Genomic DNA, 23,045 nt, shown 5'->3' with positions numbered 1-23,045 from the left:
AGGGACACGAAAGGAGATATAAATATTGTATGGGTCCACTAAGGGGATATAAATATTGTATGGGTCCACTAAGGGGATATAAATATTGTATGGGTCCACTAAGGGGACATAAATATTGTATGGGTCCACTAAGGGGATTTAAATATTGTATGGGTCCACTAAGGGGACATAAATATTGTGTGGGGACACAAAGGGGACACACATATTGTATGAGACAACTAATGGGGACAAAAATATTGTATAGAGCCACGAAGGGGGACATAAATATTGTATGGGTCCACCAAGGGGATATAAATATTGTATGAGACAACTAACGGGGACATAAATATTGTGTAAGGCCACTAAGGCAGACATAAATATTGTGTGGGGACACAAAGGGGACACACATATTGTATGAAACAACTAACGGGGACATAAATATTGTATAGGGCCATGAAGGGGATATAAATATTGTATGAGACAACTAATGGGGACATAAATATTGTATGGGTCCACCAAGAGGATATAAATATTGTATGAGACAACTAATGGGGACATAAATATTGTATGGGTCCAATAAGGGGGACATAAATATTTTATGAGTCCACAAAGGGGGATATAATTATTGCGTGGAGCACAAAGGGGGACATAAATATTGTATGGGGTCATAATGGTGGACATAATTATTATATGTAGGTGCAAAAGCAAGACATATATATTATATGGGGCACAAAGTGGGACATTGGAAAGGGGACATGCCTTTTGTATGGGGGCACAAAAAAGCATCAGCACTGTGTGGCGGCATAGAGAGCACTATAACTATGGTGTTAGTTGTAGGGCGACACAAAACTGGGGACTTGCAATGGGGGATGAAATTATTACTGAGCAGTTCGCCATTTTGTTTATTAAAGGTGGTTAGAAGCGATGAGTCAAACTTTTCTGTGTGATACGTACTGCAGAAACAAGGTGCGGATAGAAGGAATTGTCATGGTGGTTTGTGACGGATGGAGAAGAGCAGGGAAAATAAATGACTTGTATCCAGTAACTCCCAGGTGATGTCCACTGCGATAGATCTGTGTATAACGTATGGTATACAGTGCGATATACAACTGCTGTCTACCACTATATGGTAACTGTATGGTGGTAATAGGTCGTAGGACAGTGGCTTTGTATGGTGGGTATTATTATGATAGTGATATGTGGTCACTGTGTGGCGGAATTATTTGTTCCACCTATAGCGGTATTTTTGGTAGTATTGGTTTTCGTATCGTAGGTTGTGTTCAGTATCAGTGTGGTGGTATCGGTGTTGCTTATATATCCGTATTTGTTTTGTATTTCTTTGAGTGGGCAAAACAGATTTCTTTAGAAGATTAACAGAGGCCCATAATTCAAAGCAAAGACCTGATGGTTTTGGGGTGGGGTATCAGGTCCAAAACTTGCCCCGGGGCACAAAGAACTCTAGCAAAGTCCCTGCTGTAGAGAATAAAGCGCATGTACATATCTACAGAAGCGATAGCTGAGCTACTGTTCTCACTGATTCAGCAGGTGAATGCGTCATTTGCACACACACAATGGCCTGCTGGCAATTCTTTTCATAGATAGGACCTGTTCTGCGGAGCGGATATTTTCATATGAAAAGGAGGATGCAGCAAAGTGTTGGCTCCCTGTCACAGTATCTGCCATGCTTCCTGCAACTTGGAGCCCAGGTCAAAGGGGGTGAAAATGTCATTAGTCAGAATGGATTTGTTTGTAGATAATCAAAACCTTTATGATGGTTTAAAATCTATCATTTGTTGAGCTGCTATTAAAAGTGATAATGAATTAAAAAAAACAATAAAAGTGATAAAAACCATGTCCAATTATTTTTACATATAAATGCATATCTATCGAACCACAAGACTCACTAATCATTGTTTTCAGAAATTTAGTTCCGCATTTAACTGAACTGATAGACTCATAAAGTACATAAAAATCACCTTAAATCCTTGGAAAGACTCTTTCAATTCATTTTATTGTACAACCACTTTGAATGTTCTGGGCATTTTTTATCTCTGTTTCAGATTTTGACAAACACCTGGTGGGAAACGTGCATTTCACTTCTTCGAAGTATCTCCAGACTTCAGGAAAGATATATACCAGGATGGGACCAGGATGGGGAACATGTATACCAGGAAGGAGGTCATATATACCAGGATGGGGGACATATATACCAGGATGGGGGACATATGTACCAGGATGAAGGACATATATACCAGGATGAAGGACATATATACCAGGATGGGGGACATATGTACCAGGATGAAGGACATATATACCAGGATGAAGGACATATATACCAGGATGGGGGACATATATACCAGGATGAAGGACATATGTACCAGGATGAAGGACATATATACCAGGATGAAGGACATATATACCAGGATGGGGGACATATATACCAGGATGGGGGACATATGTACCAGGATGAAGGACATATATACCAGGATGGGGAACATGTATACCAGGACGGAGGTCATATATACCAGGATGAAGGACATATATACCAGGATGGGGGACATATATACCAGGATGAAGGACATATATACCAGGATGGGGAACATGTATACCAGGACGGAGGTCATATATACCCGGATGGGGGACATATATACCAGGATGGGACCAGGATGGGGAACATGTATACCAGGACGGAGGTCATATATACCCGGATGGGGGACATATATACCAGGATGGGGGACATATGTACCAGGATGAAGGACATATATACCAGGATGGGGGACATATATACCAGGATGAAGGACATATATACCAGGATGGGGAACATGTATACCAGGACGGAGGTCATATATACCCGGATGGGGGACATATATACCAGGATGGGGGACATATGTACCAGGATGAAGGACATATATACCAGGATGAAGGACATATATACCAGGATGGGGGACATATATACCCGGATGGGGGACATATATACCCGGATGAAGGACAGATATACCAGGATGAAGGACATATATACCAGGATGGGGGACATATGTACCAGGATGAAGGACATATATACCAGGATGAAGGACATATATACCAGGATGGGGAACATGTATACCAGGACGGAGGTCATATATACCCGGATGGGGGACATATATACCAGGATGGGGGACATATGTACCAGGATGAAGGACATATATACCAGGATGAAGGACATATATACCAGGATGGGGGACATATATACCCGGATGAAGGACATATATACCAGGATGAAGGACATATATACCAGGATGAAGGACATATATACCAGGATGAGGGAAATATATACCAGGATGGGGGACATATATACCAGGATGGGGGACATATATACCAGGATGGGGGACATATATACCAGGATGAAGGACATATATACCAGGATGGGGGACATATATACCAGGATGAAGGACATATATATCTGGATGGGGGACATAAGTACCAGGATGAAGGACATATATACCAGGATGAAGGACATATATACCAGGATGGGGGACATATATACCCGGATGGGGGACATATGTACCAGGATGAAGGACATATATACCATGATGGGGGACATATATACCAGGATGGGGGACATATATACCAGGATGAAGGCCATATATACCCGGATGGGGGGCATATATACCAGGATGAAGGACATATATACCAGGATAAAGGACATATATATCAGGTTGGGGACAGGATGAGGGTCATATATACCAGGATGTACTCAGGATGGGGAACATATATACCAGAAAGGAGACCAGGATTGGGGACATTTCTACATAATATGAGGGGGGCAACTCGTATGTCCTTATAGAATTTAGAAGGCTACAAGGGTTCATACATTTTGGCCAACATGGGGGCAAGTGAGGGTGTGTAGTGAGGGGACCCAGGTCCAAATTTTGCATTGGGGCACATTAGACTCTAGTTATACCACTGACAACAGTCATCTGTTGGGGGAACCGATACACAATCCGCCGAACCCATCTATACGGGCGGATTTGGCCAGTTTTAGTTTAATGGGTATGAGGGCCTTAATCCCTTACATGGGCCAATAATTGGCCTAACAAGTATCCATAAGAAGACTATTTCTGACCATCGTGCAAGCAAGCCGTCGATCAGTCGACGAACAAGCAAAGCAGTTGTTTATAGGCTGATTGGCTCGTTTATGCAGACTCTAAAATAATTATTGTGGGCAGCCCATCTCCCTGTGTCATCAGACAATGTAATGCCGACAATATGTGAACTGTAATAACGATCGTTTAGTCACCCAAAGTGTTTGCCTCGGCCCATAAAAAAGCATTCATTATGGGCAGAAAATCTGTCCGTGGAAACCCCACGTAAGGCTGGTGTCACACATCTGAGTTTCATAGTCCAGGTACGGACGGCCATGTGTGGACTGGCCATGGGGGCCTCTCTACCCTCATAGAAGCTTATAAGGCTTCTGTATTTGACTCCGGAAACCTGTGGCCACTCCGGACATCATGGTCCATATCGGACAGTGAAAGTCAGATATGTGATACCGGCCTTAGCCCCCCATACACGATAACTGTGGGACAAACGATCTGCCTGACAAATCACTGTCAGATGAATGATCTGTTGGTGGAGCGTCAGGAGGCCCAAACACACAGGACCCAGTCTGCCGAGCCCACCAATATCAGAAGGATCAGCCAACGTCAGCCTAATGTGTATGGGGGTCTTTAGTCTTCTGCATCTAATCTCTGTGACTTTCTGCAGACAGATATGTTGATCTTCTGACTTAATGTTGTGTGCCTGTAGAGGGTCAGTTTTGTAGGCGGAGTGTGTGAGAACGGTAGCAGAGTATTTAATAGCTCCCATACAGTAAGTCCTGGCAGTTTTAGTCTTTTCTTGAGTGTGAAAAGAAGAACAAAAGACTTTTCTCAAAGAAAAACAGAACTCATTAACTGCTTAACACCCCCATAGCTGCCATGTTCAGCCAGCTGACAGGACAGACCCCTCCCATGGACGCACACAGAGGGGCTTTTATCTGAGTCTCCCACACTCTGTCCCACATTATTGGAATAGTCTGGAGGCACACAAGCAGTCTCCAGCTAGCTGAGCGATCCTACGCCGCAAGATGCTGGGCCGCCATAGGAAGCTGACCTTTGGGACACTATGCAATGAAGGTAAGAGCATGTGCAAGCTTCTCACACATGGGAACACATTGAATTCATATTTTTCATATATATATATATATATATATTTTTTTTTTTTTTTTTTGCTGCTTGATCGTCGTCACATCCTACTGGTCGCGGTTCAGCTGCATTGTGCTGTGATGTAATAGTGGCACAGGGCAATCTTTGGGCAAGCGTTCTGTGCCCTGCCCTTAGGATATGTTCAGTATTTTACATCAGTATCTGTAAGCCAAAATAAGGAGTGGAGCAATCAGAGGAGAAGTATAATAGAAACCCGTCACCACTTATGCATTTTTCACCATCATTATTTGCCTCTGAGAATCGGATGGCACTCCCCCATTCATGTCTATCGATTCGTAGAAAAAAATTGGGACTGCACTCGGATATCATCCAAGCGTAGTCCGGTTTCCACGGACTAATATAATAGAGACACTGGAGAAACTTTTTTTTTCTCCACCGCTGAGAAAATCAGAATACCACTCTGATCATAGTCTGATTAGAGCAATCAGATCGATTTTCTCAGGTGGAGAAAAAAAAATGGTGGCCTGGACTGCACCAGCCCTGACAATCGCTATTCAACCAATTCTTGTTTTGTATAAACACTTTTCTGTTGTCCTTTGCTCGTCATTGTTCATCATTTAAACGCTCATCTGCTGGCGTAAACGAACCTTTAGTTTTGCATAGGACTGCAGGCAAGCACAACAGATTAGCCTAACAGCTTAATGACAAATTCAGCTCTGCTGTATCTATACAGTAATAATTCTAGTTTATATGATAATGATGATCTAACAATCCGCATTATAGAATATAATAGACATACTGTAAATGGTGGATGGAGGAATGACATCTGTATATCTAATATATAAAGCTCAAGTGTGTGTGTGTGTGTGTATGTCCGGGATAGGCATCCGCACCGTCGCAGCTACAGCCACAAAATTTGGCACAGTCACACGTCTGGACCCCGAGAGCGTCCTATGTTGTGAGGTGAAATTTTAACCCCGCGCGTTCCAGTTAACCAATTTTGCCCCTATCTACATAATGGGGAAAAAGTGTGTGTATCAAGCCCCACCCCTCATTATGATGTCACAATGGTTGCCATGGCGACGCTGATGTCATCATAGGTTGCAAGCCCCGCCGCTCATTATGATGTCATAATGGTTGACTATGGGATGGAGGATGTGTGATGGGTATATGGGCACTGGACTATGGGATGGAGGATATGTATGATGGGTATATGGGCACTGGACTATGGGATGGAGGATATATATGATGGGTATATGGGCACGGGACTATGGGATGGAGGATATGTATGATGGGTATATGGGCACGGGACTATGGGATGGCGGATATGTATGATTGGTATATGGGCACTGGACTATGGGATGGAGGATATGTATGATTGGTATATGGGCACTGGACTATGGGATGGAGGATATATATGATGGGTATATGGGCACGGGACTATGGGATGGAGGATGTGTGATGGGTATATGAGCACGGGACTATGGGATGGAGGATATGTATGATGGGTATATGGGCACGGGACTATGGGATGGAGGATGTGTGATGGGTATATGGGCACGGGACTATGGGATGGAGGATATGTATGATTGGTATATGGGCACGGGACTATGGGATGGAGGATATGTATGATTGGTATATGGGCACTGGACTATGGGATGGAGGATATATATGATGGGTATATGGGCACGGGACTATGGGATGGAGGATGTGTGATGGGTATATGGGCACGGGACTATGGGATGGAGGATGTGTGATGGGTATATGGGCACGGGACTATGGGATGGAGGATGTGTGATGGGTATATGGGCACGGGACTATGGGATGGAGGATATGTATGATGGGTATATGGGCACGGGACTATGGGATGGAGGATATGTATGATTGGTATATGGGCACGGGACTATGGGATGGAGGATATGTATGATTGGTATATGGGCACTGGACTATGGGATGGAGGATATATATGATGGGTATATGGGCACGGGACTATGGGATGGAGGATGTGTGATGGGTATATGGGCACGGGACTATGGGATGGAGGATGTGTGATGGGTATATGGGCACGGGACTATGGGATGGAGGATGTGTGATGGGTATATGGGCACGGGACTATGGGATGGAGGATATGTATGATGGGTATATGGGCATGGGACTATGGGATGGAGGATGTGTGATGGGTATATGGGCACGGGACTATGGGATGGAGGATATGTATGATGGGTATATGGGCACGGGACTATGGGATGGTGGATATGTATGATGGGTATATGGGCACGGGACTATGGGATGGAGGATGTGTGATGGGTATATGGGCACGGGACTATGGGATGGTGGATATGTATGATGGGTATATGGGCACGGGCCTTTGGGATGGAGGATGTGTGATGGGTATATGGGCACGGGACTATGGGATGGTGGATATGTATGATGGGTATATGGGCACGGGACTATGGGATGGTGGATATGTATGATGGGTATATGGGCACGGGACTATGGGATGGAGGATAATTATAATTTGCTATAACTAACCACAGTTAGTTACTATGCCCGGGCAGCGCCGGGCTCTACAGCTAGTTATATATATTTATTTATGCCCAAACCCCAGAGTGTCCTTGTGACGGTGAGATTGTGGCCCTTTATACAATGGTAAGAGGATTTGAGTACAAACAGGGATTGTCCCTGACAGATAACGCGATACAGTAAAATATCATTATATGCTAAGCTGCCGGGTGGGTGGGAAAATCACAACTAAAGCCAAGTCTCATTGTGAATGTCATAGCTGCCATTGTTTAAACATCCCAAAATGAGTTTTAAAAAAAAAAAAAATTTTTCGGGGGGGACTAAAATATATATAAAATAAAAATATAATGAATTAAAAATTAAATTTATCCAAATTAAAGTAATCATTTAAATTAAATGAATTTCTAATTTGATCTTATTATTAATTATTATTATTAATCTTATTTAGATACCATCCCGCCACATTAGTGCAATCAATAGAGCCGCCATTACGACTCCCATAGGGATTTTTTTTTTTCAGACTGTCATGATACGTTTCCTGATTCGGTTTAGGATTTGATTGATGAGCGCCATTGTTAAAGGGAACCTTTCATCAGGAGAATGCAGTCCAATCTGCCAGCACCATGTTATAGAGCAGGGGGAGCGGAGCGAATTGATGTATAATTTTCTGAGAAAAGATTTAGTATAACCCGTGTTTAAATCACTTTACCTCAGCTCTTTCTGGGCCAGTGGGCGGTCCTATCAGTGACTGACAGCTTTTATTTATAAGAGTGCATAGGAAGATGGCTGTCAGTCAGTGATAGGACCGCCCACAGGACCACAAAGAGCAGAGCTTAAAATGATTAAAACACGGGTTATATTGAATCTTTTCTCACAAAACTAAATATTAATCTACTCAGCTTCCCCGGCTCTATGACATGGTGCTTGCAGATTACACCACATTTTCATGGTGACAGGTTCCCTTTAAGAAGTCTTGAAAAGCTTGGTGATTTCTTTTGGAATAACAGAGACAAATTAGCATTATTCTATGTATTATTTGTCCTCATTTGGCCCAGATTTAGATTTTTTTTTTTCAGAAACAGCACCACCCTGGCTCACAGGTTGTCTTTGGTATTACAGTTTAGCCAGACAAGAGTCACACTGTGTCTGGAGAAAATTTAGCATATCCTTCTAATCTTGGACAAGTCTTAGGTTTATGGGCAAAAAAAAAGGGTGAAGACATGTGGAAACCGCTTATTTTTTTTCACCAGCAAAAAAAAATAAAATAAAATGCGAGGTGTAAATTTATCGTTTTTCCATGATCTGATGAGACTTCACGCATTCTTGTGCTACAGGAACGGACATGTTTGGACAGTATACATACACCGATACACACAGCGATGCAGAACATTACCCCTATATAGGACATTCTCAGTTGATTTTTATCACTCGCTGCGGATGACACGATAATGATCACTTGTCAGGAAAACATTTTAAGCATGTTTTGTGTTGGTGGAGGATGCAATATATATTTAGAACTGTTTCCACTGCTAGAATATCATCAAACAAGCATAATTTCTCAGTGTAAATGCACCTTAAAGGGGTTTTATCAAGTTTATATGTTATCTCCTGATTGCTGGGGCTCTGACCGCTAGGACTCCCATCAATCCAGTGCTTTGATCCAGGCGCACTGGTTTTCCATTCATTTCTAATGGGGCTTTTGGAGAAAGCCTAGTGTTGCGCTCGGCTGGTCTTCGGCACTCCATAACAATGAATGAAACAGTGGAGAAGCAGTGTGCATGATCATCCACCGCTTCGTTCATGCGGGGGCTCAACAGTCCATCCCAATGGTCAGATTCCAGCGATCAGGAAATGATCACCTATCCCATAGATGGAGAATAACTTGTAAACTTGACAATACCGCTTTAACGTTACCAGTTACTTCTCCTTATCTACCTTGGAAACAAAGGTACTGGACATTAAAATTCATAAAGTCTACTCCTTTTTATTGATGAGGTGAAGTAGTCCTGTGCCCTTAGCAGAGAAACACCCCCAAAATATAATGTTTCCACCTCCATGCTTCACAGTGGGGATGGTGTTCTTTGGGTCATAGGCAGCATTTCTCTTTCTCCAAACACGGCGAGTTGCGTTAATGCCAAAGACCTCATTTTTTTGTCTCCTCTGACCACAGCTCCCAATCACAGACAGAATCATCCAGATGTTCATTGGTAAACTTCAGACGGGCCTGCACATGTGCCTTCTTGAGCAGGGGGACCTTGTGGACACTGCAGGATTTTAAACCTTTACGGCATAATGTGTTACCAATGGTTTTCTTGGTGACTGTGGTCCCAGCTGCCTTGAGATCACTAACAAGTTCCCCCTGTGTAGTTTTAAGGTTCCGTTACACATAGCGATATCGCTAGCAATATCGCTGTAACGTCACCTATTTTTGTGACGCAGCAGCGATGTCGCTACATGTGACACTTACGTCTGACCGGCTCCCCTGCTGGTTATCGCTGATTGCGCGAGAAGGTCCTGAACCATTTTTCGTCGGGCGCTTCCTGCTGGGCTTCCTCTGGCACTGACGAGCGACGTGTGGACGCGGGAGGGAAGACGTCAGGATCGCCGCGTCTGACAAGTAGCGACCCCCGACCGCTGCTATGTCGCTGATGAGATCTGCCTGTGTGGCAGCTCACTAGCGACCACTTAGCGATGCATCAGCGATCCATATCGTTGTCGGGATCGCTGGTGCATCGCTAAGTGTAACGGTACCCTTAGGCTGATCTCTCACCTTCCTCATGATCAAGGATACCCCACGAGGTGAGAGTTTGCATGGTGCCCCAGCTCGATGTCGACTGACAGTCATTTTGTAATTCTTCCATTTTCTTACTATTGCACCAACAGTTGTCTCCTTCTCACCCAGCGTCTTACTTATGGTTTTGTAGCCCATTCCAGCTTTGTGCAGGTCTATGATCTTGTCCCTGACATCCTTATAAAGCTCTTTGGTCTTGCCCATGTTGTAGAGGTTAGAGTCTGACTGATTAATTGAGTCTGTGGACAGGAGTCTTTTATAAAGGTGACTATGTAAGACAGCGGTCTTTAATGCAGGTAACGAGTTGATTAGGAGCGTCTAACTGGTCTGTAGGAGCCAGAACTCAATGTTTTGTAGGGGCTCAAATACTTATTTCTCACTGCAAAATGCAAATAAATTTATATAATTTATACAATGTGATTTTCTGGATTTTATTTTTGATATTCTATCTCTCAATGTTAAAATTAACCTACCCCTAAAATTATAGACTGTTCATGTCTTTGTCAGCGGGCAAACGTACAAAATCAGCAAGGGATCAAATACTTATTTCCTTCACTGTATATGGGACCCAGGAGGAATAGCTATCGAAAGTGTACAACTATATTTAGACCACCAGAAAAATTTGGAAATAACTCTCTAAATAGTTCCGATCACAAGGAATTTTGAAATGAATAGAAATTATGGAGTGAAATCCTTTTGATCTCTTTACACAATATACGACTTTCCGTTCTCTTCCCTCTGGTGGAATGAAACTCTCATGCCGACCAGATGTAAAGCCCTATCTGTAAAAAAAAAGGCGAGACTATCTTGATGGAAAATCTTTGCAAAGCTTGTAGGTACGGCCAGCCATCAGATCAAACTTGCCTTTTATGACCGGCAGCACAACCCCTTTGGTTGTCCATAACTGGAATCTCCAGACTGACCTTGAAATAAGAGGCAGACACATGTCTGTAGACTGCTGGAGAGACCACTGCGGCCTGCTAGAGACGGGTGTGCTAGAGGGACAGTCAGTGACAATAGTTGAGTAGTAGAAGACCTGAGACTGGTTAGAGATATGAGGATAACTGGCCCTGGATGGCAGACTGCCTTAATCCTACATGTCAATTAGACGAAACTGTCCTATAGATGATCAATCTCTCAATCTCAAGAGTCTCCATCCAGATACCTGTACTTATTTCAGACGTCTCACAGGGGCGTGTTGATCAAATTTGTAGGCATCTGGTACTTACCACTAATCGTGTACCTTTTTAGGTGCGCATATAGTTGTACTTATGCCACCAGAAGAGTTCTTGAATGATCGGTTCCAACCAACGCACCTGGTTCCCACAACAACCAAGAAAGGGTTCGTAAGACACTGGAGGAGTTTTTCAAGGCGAAACGCTTTAGGAAAATTCTGGCGATCATTTTCCTGAAACGTCTTGCTGGATGACTTTTGAGTCGTTTTTACGGCGGCCCCACCACCGGTATCTTTTACTCTGTACTTTCAAACCTCCCAAAGAATGAACATGTTACTTTTTTTTCACCGTTTTAGGGTTTCCGAACCCTGAAGTGCTGACATTGCTGTGTATTCTGCTCACTTTTTGCAGCACTTTTTTTTCCTCCTGGATGACGTCGCACTCTTTGTACTTGGATTGAAGCATTTACTGATCAGAACCACTTTCCATCACCTAACCATTTGTAGATATTTTGCAATGATCAGCCCAACTGGGTGCCAATAGACCCGTGTGCAACCTGTACGGGGCACTTTAGGCTTAACGGGCACTTGCTTTGTTCTCTCTTCCTAAATTGAAAATGTTTGTCCTTGTAATAGAAGCATTTGGAGAAATGTGAACAATCTCCAAGTATTAGTTAGGACAGTAAGTTTCACATTTACCTTAATTTGTTTGCCAATCTCATCTATTACTAGTAGCTCTTTTATCTAAACTGACTGCTATTTACTGGTCCTTTAAGATCAATATTTCAGCAACCCTTGTCCCCGGACGATATAGATCCATCTCTCAGATCCCAGGCGCACAATCTGAAATACTTCTGTCCCCATTTGAGCAAATATCTGTCTCACATCCGGTTAGGGGAGTCATGCTTGTGGAATGTGGCTTCCCGGAATCTGATCAATTCCATACAAGAACGTCTTGGTAGATGGAGCAGAACATTTTGTGGGTGTCTGATAAAGGGGGCAGAAAAAAAGGGCATTGTGTGACGGTTATAATATGCCATAGAGTGTTGTGTAGCGCCGTCCATTTTTTTTTTATTTCCAGGGGTAATGGAGATGGAGCGGACGGTTATGACCCCAGCTGAAATGCAAATTTTGGACATAGGGGTCTCTTATAAAATCTAGGCTTTGGATTCGTTACCGTACAAAGTCGTCTTCATACATGACCTTGGAAATTTTCTTTGGTCTGTGAAAATGGGGTAAATTTTAAAGAACAGGCAATGTATTCCCCAACAATTTATAGGACGTCAGATGTTCAGAGATGTGAACGTTTTCTGGCCTTAATAAATTATTCATACGTACGTCTATTGCGCCAAATGTCATATTTATGACTCCCCACCACTATACCAATGTCACCGTACTGAGATACGATGCCCGGGGTAAAGGAACTTAAGGGGGTCGTACAGCATTTAATTAAAAAAAAATGATGACACTCAGGTCCTGAAGTTGAGTCTGATATTACAATTCAACCTTTGAGCTGCAATACCAGACACAACCCTTGGACAAGAGTGGCGCTGTTTCGAGACCTTGGTCGAGCCCTTTATTAATACATCTGGTTTAATGTGTGATGCATAATAAATTGCAATATAATTGTAATTTCACATCTATAGTGTTAATGAGTCAATTGGTGGCAGAGCAAAAAAAAAAAAAAAAAAAAAATGGATCCCAGACACTAATTTTCATTGACCTTTTATTTTGCTAGCAATTAATTATTTTTTTTATGATTGATCTGTCAGAAGATGTAAAAGAATAAGGGGAAACTTTGATTATATATATTATAATGCGCTGACAGTTCAATGACCGGTTCAGCTCTGCTACATCTGCATACCGGTAACGCAATGCGATGTGACGACAGACGCCTATATAGTCCTGGGCATTCAGGAGAGCAGTATTCATCTACATGTTGCCCGGCATGTGCTCCATTGTCTGAATTTTGCAATTTTCTCCGGTTCCTATCAGATGAAAAATTGGAATGTAGCAGTGCCAGTTGTGCTACATTCCCACATCCCAGAGCGGCGGCTGTGGATAGTGTCAGTGTGTGTGTGCTATGGCAAGAATCTGACTGGTCATAAGCGGCCATGTAAGGTGCGGAGGAAGCGGGGAGGAGCGAGCCCAGGTGAGATAGGGCAGGTATGACACGGATTCAGCTGGGACGGCTCAGTTTCTGTTGGGCACATCCAGGGGTGTAGAGGAAGGTGTCTAATACCTGGATAGACCTGTCCTAACGCTCAGACTGCACTCGTCCACTGCCAGGTAGGTGACGGTCTCCGCAGTGTGCGCTGCAGGGGATTATATTCTAGAAGGCTACCAAATTGATCGGGTTTTTCTACCACTTTGTACTTTTTTTTATTTGCACGTCAACTATTGTACATTCCGGCTATAGGGTTTTGTTGGAAGTGACGAGAAACTTTCGGACTCTGCGGAACCCATGGATAGGACTCCAGTACCATGCACACTGGCAGTGGTGGAACGTGAAGCTTGAGGACCCCAATGTAAAATCTCCAGAACCCCCAAATATCACGGGTCTTGTCATATGGTTCAAACAGAGCTTAGGGCAACGGCAGTCGATGCCCCCAATATAGTTACGCCACCTAGCAATACGTCGACCATATTTCCAGTCCACGTACTATCCAGACCAATATTATTCAATAGGGCAGTGCAGATGAGGGTTTTTTTTTTTTTTCATTGACTGAAAAAAATTTAAAAAAAATAGCAGCATGCACGATTTTTATCCGAAAATTTGATGAAACTCGCTCATTTAAGTCTATGGATCTGAAAAAAAAAGTCACATGCAGACGGAGCCATGGTAGAACATCCGATGGATACACTCATCAAAGCCATCGGCAACACGCACGTTGGGTCCCGGATCTGGGTACTGGGTTTGCGCCCACTTGGATTTTTTTAATATACAGCATGTATTATCCCAGATAAGCTGCATATTTACTTACTCGTTTATTCACATGATAGATTGCGGAGTCTGTACACACTTGTGACTGTACTGCAGATTTGCTATTCTTTACACTTTTTATTAAAATATTGTGGCATAATGTGACTATTACAGATACTTTCCATGTATATTTACTAGTGATGAGTGAGCATACTGGGATAAGGTGTTATCTGAGCATGCTCGGGTGCTAAGTGAGTGACTTCGGCGTGCTTGAATAATATGTTCGAGTCCCCGCAGCTGCATGTCTCGTGGATGTTGGACATCCGCAACACATGTAGGGATAGCCTAGCAAACAGCCAATCCCTTCATGTGTTGCTGCGGTCGAACAGCCGCAAGACAGTCAGTTAGCACCTGAGCATGCTCAGATTACACTTTATCCCAGCACGTTCATTCATTGCTAATATTTACCTACAAGGCATAAGTCACTTTCTTGAATTATCACACATGGTTCTCATCTTGACCAATTAGTCATATTTTTTTACCTGGATTTTTTTTCTATCTAATTTACTTGTTTTATTACACATTTATGTGATCATATTGCAGATTTACAGTGTTTGTTTTGTTCTTTACCCAGGTCTGTACACCCATTTTCCTGCATATTCTACAATATCTAGATATATTTTAACCTGAATAATACTTTTTACATGCAGTCAGATGTCACTTTCGCTGTAATTATTATCCTGACCCATTCAGTCACAATCAAAAATATACTAATATTTCTAGACAGTAATTCTATGTATATTTAACAACTATGCAGCTATGGACACCCCACCGATCCTTTACATTGTGCTTTTTAACACATTTTGTAGTCTTATTTGTTCTGAACATATAACTTTACTGTTATTTTTTCTTATTGATATACACTGCACCTCTGTAACGTAGGAAACTAAATGGTCCTGTAAATAATTAACAGCTGTTGAGTAATAAAAACGGATTGCATACAGATGACAAGTGAGAAAAAAAATTGTTCCACTTTTCTGGATGTAAATCAGACAGAATTTTTTATAAAGTTGCTTGAGCTTAGCCTAATCTGTAATATATATATATATATACACACACACACACATATATATGCGGTATATTATATATATATATATATTTACAACTACCTGTACAATATATCTCATACATGTTTTGTAAACTTGCAGGTCGCACAGAGGGCTGTATACTTCTGGGACAAACTGCTGTATATCGGCGCCTCATGGATCCTACCTCACTTTGTTCCGGTCCCACAGTTTCTCCTTATGCTCAATTAACGAATAATCATGGAGGAAGTATTGGATGTACAGTTGTACATAAACGCTTTGAGAAGTCAGAGTCAGAGGACTCTGGTGTGGAGTTACCACCACCATCTCCTTTTGGATCTGAGAGTAGCTACAATCCTGATGAATCAGAAAGTCTGGAAAGCTCCACCCCTGAGTATTCTGAAAGTGTGGATGACCCCACCCCCGAGGTTCCTGAAAGTCCAAAAAGCACAAATATTGAAAGCCAAGGCAGCTTAGCAAAATCTGAGGAGATTGTCATATTGGATCATCAGTCTGTTAAGACCACAGGGAGCTTTAATATACATCCAGACAAGGATATAGACACGATGGAATGTTTTTTCACCAAGCAACGGGAACGAGACCTGTCAGGTGTGCCCCAAAAGCTGGAACAGGCCATCCTCCGAAGCAGGAGACGGAGCACTAGTAGAGAGTCCATTCAGAACAAAACATCAAGGTATCACCGTCAGTATGTGGGATCATTAAAGGAGCAACGCAGAGGGAAAACCATCAACCATCAAACTAAAAGTCCCACACGTCAAAGCCAGGTAAATAAGGTAAGTCCCATCAGGGAGCTTTAGATAACACATATGCTCCCAACTTACAGGGAAGTTTTATGAAAACTATAGAAAGGCTAAAAAAAAAAATCACAGTATCTCAGGACCAGAATAAATGCACAATCTATTATCCATAACATATGTGTGTGTTGGGGATGGTAGAGATGGAAGAAATTCATGCAAACAAGGAAGGAACCTAAGAACACAAGTGTCTTAGAATTCATGTGTAACATTGCTTATTGCTCTTCCTTTATCTTTGCTAGGACCAGGACCCCCTGCTTCTCCCAGGAGATGGTCTTCGCTACCTGGAAAGCTTATGTCAAATGTTAGAGCAAATTGCAGAGCTGCAAGAGAAGAATCAAAGACTTCAGCAAGAGAAAAAAGAAGCTGAAGGAAAGCTGCAACTACCGGTATGAGGATATACTGAAGTGAATACTGAATTTCCCCCAATTATTTACATTAACTCTAAGGACAAGGAAAAGTTTTTCACATCTACTTAAATAACCCTCCCTCCGGGGTAATGTGACTGAGTAGCTGTCATTTAGAAAAGTTAAAAATAGATAACTTCTCCAAATGTCATCTTAACCCTCCTCTTCAATACTCAAGTTGATTTATGGTGGTGCTCATTCGTGACCTGTTTTCTTTTACAGGTGCTCTTTCTGGATTCTTGTGTATGTGGCGCCTCTCGGGACTCAGATAATGACCTAACAGATAACCCTCATCCAATAAAGAAGATCTGGGAACCAAAGCACTATAGAAAGAGATCAAGCTCCCATGCTGGGGTGCTTCTCAGCGTAGCCAGACCCACCATGGCTAAAGGTACAGTCTTTTCAGGAATGGATCTCATAATTTGTAGAACTTTAAAGATGCCCTGTCACTTACTCAATAAAAAATTTTGTTACCTCTCCCGATTCTTCAGCTTTTCTTAATTTTGCGCTGCGTTGCTCCATTGCGGAGATATTCACAGTTGTTGATTTTGGAGGGCAGTTTGTGAAATCTCTGCTTGTAGTATAGCTGGGTATTTCTCCAAGCTGGTCTAGCAGTCTCAGACATTGCCGAGTTGTGATTGGCAGCATCTGGGAGTGAGTGAAAAAAGCATATGCTCCCAAGAAAAGACTCTGAAGAAAGGTCCAGCTGCACTACAAGCAGAGATTTCACATACTGCATTCCAAAAAGCAGCAAAAGTGAATCTCTCCATAATGGAAGGACGCAGAGAAAAATGGAAAAGAGTAGTATATTCAGTGGAGGGTGGTGATTTTTTTACAAGGTATTGATCTCCAGTTTTTGGAGCAAGTGACAGGTCTTCAAGTCCCATATTCACTTTAGATTGTCTGTTCATTTGGCGGTTATCTTGTCTGACTCTCCGGGACACGGTAGCTATTGTATCTGTCAGGGGAGAGTTTGGGCCGCCACTATCATTAAACAAATGATATTGTCTGGTTTGTCCAATATAAGTCTAGGTTAATGGATGGCCTTTACTCTATGATGGAAATTCTAAATCTCTGCTTCCTTTACAGATAATGGATTGAAACAGACAGATAAAATGGACCCCCAATATGTGAGTGTACCCAACCTGCAAGAAAGGGAGAAACCAAGACCACACCGAAACTGCAAAGTAAGTAGTCAACCTGTCCAGGGGTTCTAAGACACTGAAAGGCAAAGATATTTACATAATGATTGTACTAGGGACGAAACTCCTATAAATGAGCCTTGCAGAACAATTATATATACATTAAATAGGGTTTCACAGACTTTTCATTGGTGGTGACCCTAAATGGCATCTGCATTTTCCTACTGTTTAGATACTGATAGGAATGACCACTTTTGCTGTTGTGGTTTTGCAACCAGTTTCTTTCTAATGATTATAAAGTTACAACTCCCTACAAGTTCTTACAACCTAGATCTGTTTGAGAGCATGCTGGGAGTTGTAGTTTTACAACAGTTGAAGAGTCACCGTTTGGAGATCGCCACATATGATCTGTAATACTCGAGGTTTCAGAAGAACGGTATATCTACAACTGGGGGTTTAAACTTGTAAAAGAGGAGTCATCCTCAGTATAAAGGAAAATGGCATGAGTTGGATGAGACATAATAGGGGGTCTTCGATTACGGTTCTTGCAGGACTTGAAACAATCCATGTGGTCTTTCCTAAATTTGTAGCCAGTGGGGACGATAGATGCTTTTACTTGGGTGCAATGAATATTTTTCCAGTAAGTCCTCTTGTCACGAACAAGAAAAACTTCGATATACAGATATGTATCGTAACACTGAACTTTCTTGTTCTCCGCAGAGCGAATCTTCGCAGTGGTATAAAGTAAAAGATATGCTTTCTAAGTTAGCAAAGAAAGGTGCAGGATCAGTTCATGGGAGCAGCAAGACCGTAGAAGCACACAGGTACAGCAATGGACCATCCACATGAAAAAGTGCTCAATATAAGCACCGGATGGCACTAATTTTTCGATATCTAATAGTCTCTTCTTCCGTAGGACACAGACGACGTTAGAAGGAAATCCACAACATCCAAGAAGATTGTTCCTGCCTGGATTGGTCATCAGGCCCCGCAACCATGGCCGACAGTTTCACTGAGTTTTCTGCCTTTCTGGGGGAAGAGACTGATCGACTCGTTTGCGCTGTAGAAGAATGAGAAGAATGATTCACTATCAGTGTCTTGCTGAGAAGAATCTGGAAGAAACGCACCAGTATCTGGGAAGAATTAAAAAAAAATTGGCACTAAGTGTCAGCAAAGGGAGAAATCCTTGCCCCCATGGTCAAACCATGCTTTGTACAACTCATCAATAATACCTGGCGCCAGATATATCCTGCCGAGGACATCACTACCTAGAAATCCTTGTCCCCATGGTCATACCATGCTTTGTAAAAGTCATCAATAACGCCTGGCGTCACATATATCCCGCCGAGGATATCACTACCTAGAAATCCTAGCCTCCATGGTCATACCATGCTTTGTAAAAGTCATCGATAAAACCTGGCGTCACATATATCCCGCCGAGGACATCACTACCTAGAAATCCTAGCCTCCATGGTCATACCATGCTTTGTAAAAGTCATCGATAAAACCTGGCGTCACATATATCCTGCCGAGGATATCACTACCTAGAAATCCTAGCCTCCATGGTCATACCATGCTTTGTAAAAGTCATCGATAAAACCTGGTGTCACATATATCCCGCCGAGGACATCACTACCTAGAAATCCTAGCCTCCATGGTCATACCATGCTTTGTAAAAGTCATCGATAATACCTGGCGTCATATATATCCTGCCAAAGACATCACTACCTAGAAATCATAGTCTCCATGGTCATACCATGCTTTGTAAAAGTCATCGATAATACCTGGCGTCACATATATCCTGCCGAGGATATCACTACCTAGAAATCCATGCCACCATGGTCATACCATGGTAAAAGTCATCGATAATGCCTGGCGTCACATATATGCTGCCGAGGACATTACTACCTAACCATTGAGGATGTGTAGACATGATTATCGTGCGGAGAGGCGCAGAAGATGTATTTATACTGTATGTATATATTGAAAGATAAATTATAGATACATGAAATATCGAAAGGAAAACATTGAGGATATTTTTATGGACATTGCTTTCATGTGTAAATAAAACAATGATATTTTACTTGTGTAACGCACAGGTATTCATTGTGGAGGATTGTGCCAGATTACATATCCGGTGCCAATTACAAAGGTTCAACTTGGCACCTGCTGCCTGTTATAAGTTCCCAGCTCTGGTACCAGTACAAGTCAGCACAGGTAGAAAACATGGGTGTAGCAAGGTGGCGTCTGCTGGCGTATATGCCATAGGGGGGAGACGTGCCAACAGGCTGTGATTTGGCCATGGTGATTGAATACAGGGCAAGGGTGGCAAACTCAAGGAAAGCCCAGCTATGATTTGTATCACTAATCTCATTACTACCTGTATAACATTTCATGTAAGGAGCTCCCCCTTGTGGTGGTGACAGCCAAAAAAATATTGAATTATTTAAAAGTATTATTCCCACAATCACATTTCTTTTTTCAGAAGAACAGTAAATGCATATTTAATGTTACTATACAGAGTGAGCCCAATATAAAGATTATTTTTGCACCTTTGTGTCTTTTTTTTCATCTCTATCTGCCTCTCTCGGCGCCCAGCTTCATATAGATGAATGGGTAGTCTTCTTCTTATCGCTAAAACTACATTTCCCAGTAGCAACTGCTTCCCCTCATTGTTGCAGTGTTCCTGACTCGTCTCAACTCTCTGAATTATAATCAAGCTAAGTGTAGAATTCACCTTATGCTTCTACTCCTGTACAGTACCCTGAACGTCAAATTTTATCCTCTGCCATCTATATCATTATAACTGTGATTTTACATAATTGTTAGCTTTCTAGCAGAGCTCAATCCTGTTGCACTCATCCACAATGGAGCTTTTAATAGCTAGTCAGTGCAGAGTTGTATTTGCTGCATGCTGATGATAGATCAGTGCTGTAAAACTACAAATGCATCTTTATTGATGCATATGGAAAAAGATTATCTTTTGTCATATGCATCAACAGAGCAACAGTTGCAGTTTGACATCGATCATCTGCCAGCAGCAAGCAACAAACATAGCCCAGCTCTGTACGGCCTAGTAATTACAATCTCTTATGTGAAAGAATGCAAGAGAGGAGCTCTGCTAAAAAAACAAAAAAAAAACAGTTAACAATGATGTAAAACCACACAGACAGCTATAATGATGCAGATGGCAGAAGGGAAAATCAGGTTGGCAGAGTACTGTACAGGAGCAGAGAGTGTAGATCAGTGGTTCCCAAACTCCAGTCCTCGTGGACCCCAACAGGTCATGTTTTCAGGATTTCCTTAGTATTTCACAGGTGATGGAAGTATCATCAAGGCATCAGGAATTCTCTCACTATAACACTATGGAAATCCTGAAAACATGACCTGTTGGGGTCCACGAGGACTGAAGTTTGGGAACCACTGGTGTAGAGGAACATAGATTGTATTCTAAAGTTAAAATACAGAGGTGGAGGCAAAGCAGAATACAGGTAGCAAGAAGCCAGACGAGAGACTGCACTGAGCATGATCGACCAGAAGCACTGGGACAACTACAGGCAACTGGAGAATAGCTAGAGCCTGAAAGGGCATCTTTTGGAGGGTGAAATGTGCAAAATGGGGAAGATTTGGAAGATTTAAAATGAGTTATATTGGCACAGATGACTAAATATATGTGTACATTATTATAGGGCCATATTGTGATTTTGGGAATAACCCTTTACATGTGTGGCTTCTTGCACTATAGGCTGTTTTCACACATCAGAGTATGGACCACAATGCATGGACCACGATGCATGGACCATCTGTGGGTCTCCTATGAAGCTGTGGCGTTCGGGTCAGGATAACTACACCCCAGTCCGTTCATTGTGTTCTGTACTTGCAAACCTAGATTTGTGAAAGCAGCCTAAACGCTACCTTCACTTCTACATCTAAACTATTGTTTCATGTCCATTAAGGCTTGTAACATTCTTTCTGTCCTATTTTCAAGTTAAGGTAAAAAAAAAATTGCCCTGGAGGTCATTGACTTCTACAGGTAGCACATTGCTGTTACCGGATGTCCAGGGTGTATTATCACTCAACATATCAGTACGAGAGCAGATCAGGAAGCAAAAGTTTTATGGTCAATTGAGTAGCCATGTCCCAACAATAAAACACAGCAGTGATAGAAATCGCCTGCCCTACACTCAGCCGTAGGGTGTGACCATTTATGCAATTCCCCAATATGAGAAGATCATAGAATAATGAGGCGTCATTTATAAAGCAGAGCAGGTGGAAGTGTCATTACTGACATACAAGAACATCCTCAGGGACCGAAAAGTCCATGGGAAAAATGTCAACACCTGAAACTGTTCCTAGAAATTAATTAAATTACAGGGTACAGGTCACTATAATTGAGGCATGAATCACAGATATGACGGCCTCATAGCAGGAGGATGCATTGTCAGGAATGTGCCTCATGCCTCAGTCATCTCACTGCTTTTCAATGTATGGAGAAGTACATTGTTAAAAGCCAGCTCATAGACGAGCAGTGTGCAATGTGCTGCGCTATGAGTGCACGTACACTCTGCAGCATAAAATAGAAGGCGCGCTCACTATCCCATGTCCGTATCATCAGTGTCTTACCGGGTGTGAATGAGACCAGAGATACCGTATATAATAAATGAGTAAATAAATGTATAAAAAACTTAGATATAAATGAACATTAGTGTACACCAACATTCAGCCAGGGGTGCTGCCTACATATTGGAGGTCACATTCACACTCGAGGGAATAGATGACAAAACTGGACGTACAGATTAATAATTATGTTTTATTGGAGACTTCAGTGGTCACTTTGCCAGTGACTGTGGTGATGTGATGCTTGATATTCATACATTTACGACAGTTACAGTTTTCTATAGAATTCTATGAGCACCAACTGTCATATCTAAGTAATGGGAAAATGTATTCACTGAGGTCACAATTTACTTGTGAATTGAAGATTTAGTGAGTATTGAGTTGATTTCTTCCCTGACATCTAGAT

The 23,045-nt window shown here is 42.2% G+C and overlaps 1 protein-coding gene across 3 annotated transcripts; it reads left to right on the top strand.

Moving 5' to 3' along the window:
- Window positions 1-5,002: 5,002 nt before the first annotated feature.
- On the top strand, window positions 5,003-20,573 carry CUNH8orf58 (chromosome unknown C8orf58 homolog). Of its 3 annotated transcripts, none has more exons than XM_073588910.1 (7): window positions 5,003-5,132; window positions 15,782-16,443; window positions 16,716-16,862; window positions 17,103-17,271; window positions 17,970-18,067; window positions 18,743-18,846; window positions 18,939-20,573. In XM_073588910.1, exons 1-7 carry the CDS (start codon window positions 5,084-5,086, stop codon window positions 19,036-19,038), a joined length of 1,329 nt encoding a protein of 442 aa, XP_073445011.1. In that variant the 5' UTR covers window positions 5,003-5,083; the 3' UTR covers window positions 19,039-20,573. The 3 variants fall into 3 exon arrangements, with proteins under 3 accessions (XP_073445011.1, XP_073445009.1, XP_073445012.1); XM_073588908.1 differs by having other exon boundaries at window positions 15,782-16,452; XM_073588911.1 differs by lacking the exon at window positions 5,003-5,132 and adding an exon at window positions 13,753-13,939 and having other exon boundaries at window positions 15,782-16,452.
- The last annotated feature ends 2,472 nt before the right edge of the window (window positions 20,574-23,045 follow it).

This window comes from Dendrobates tinctorius, unplaced genomic scaffold, assembly GCF_039654945.1.
Source record: "Dendrobates tinctorius isolate UK_male_01 unplaced genomic scaffold, ASM3965494v1 ptg000104l, whole genome shotgun sequence".
In the NCBI taxonomy this organism is placed as follows: domain Eukaryota; kingdom Metazoa; phylum Chordata; class Amphibia; order Anura; family Dendrobatidae; genus Dendrobates; species Dendrobates tinctorius.
The sequence above is the reverse complement of the archived record's forward strand: the minus strand, read 5'-3'. Positions and strand labels throughout refer to the sequence as shown.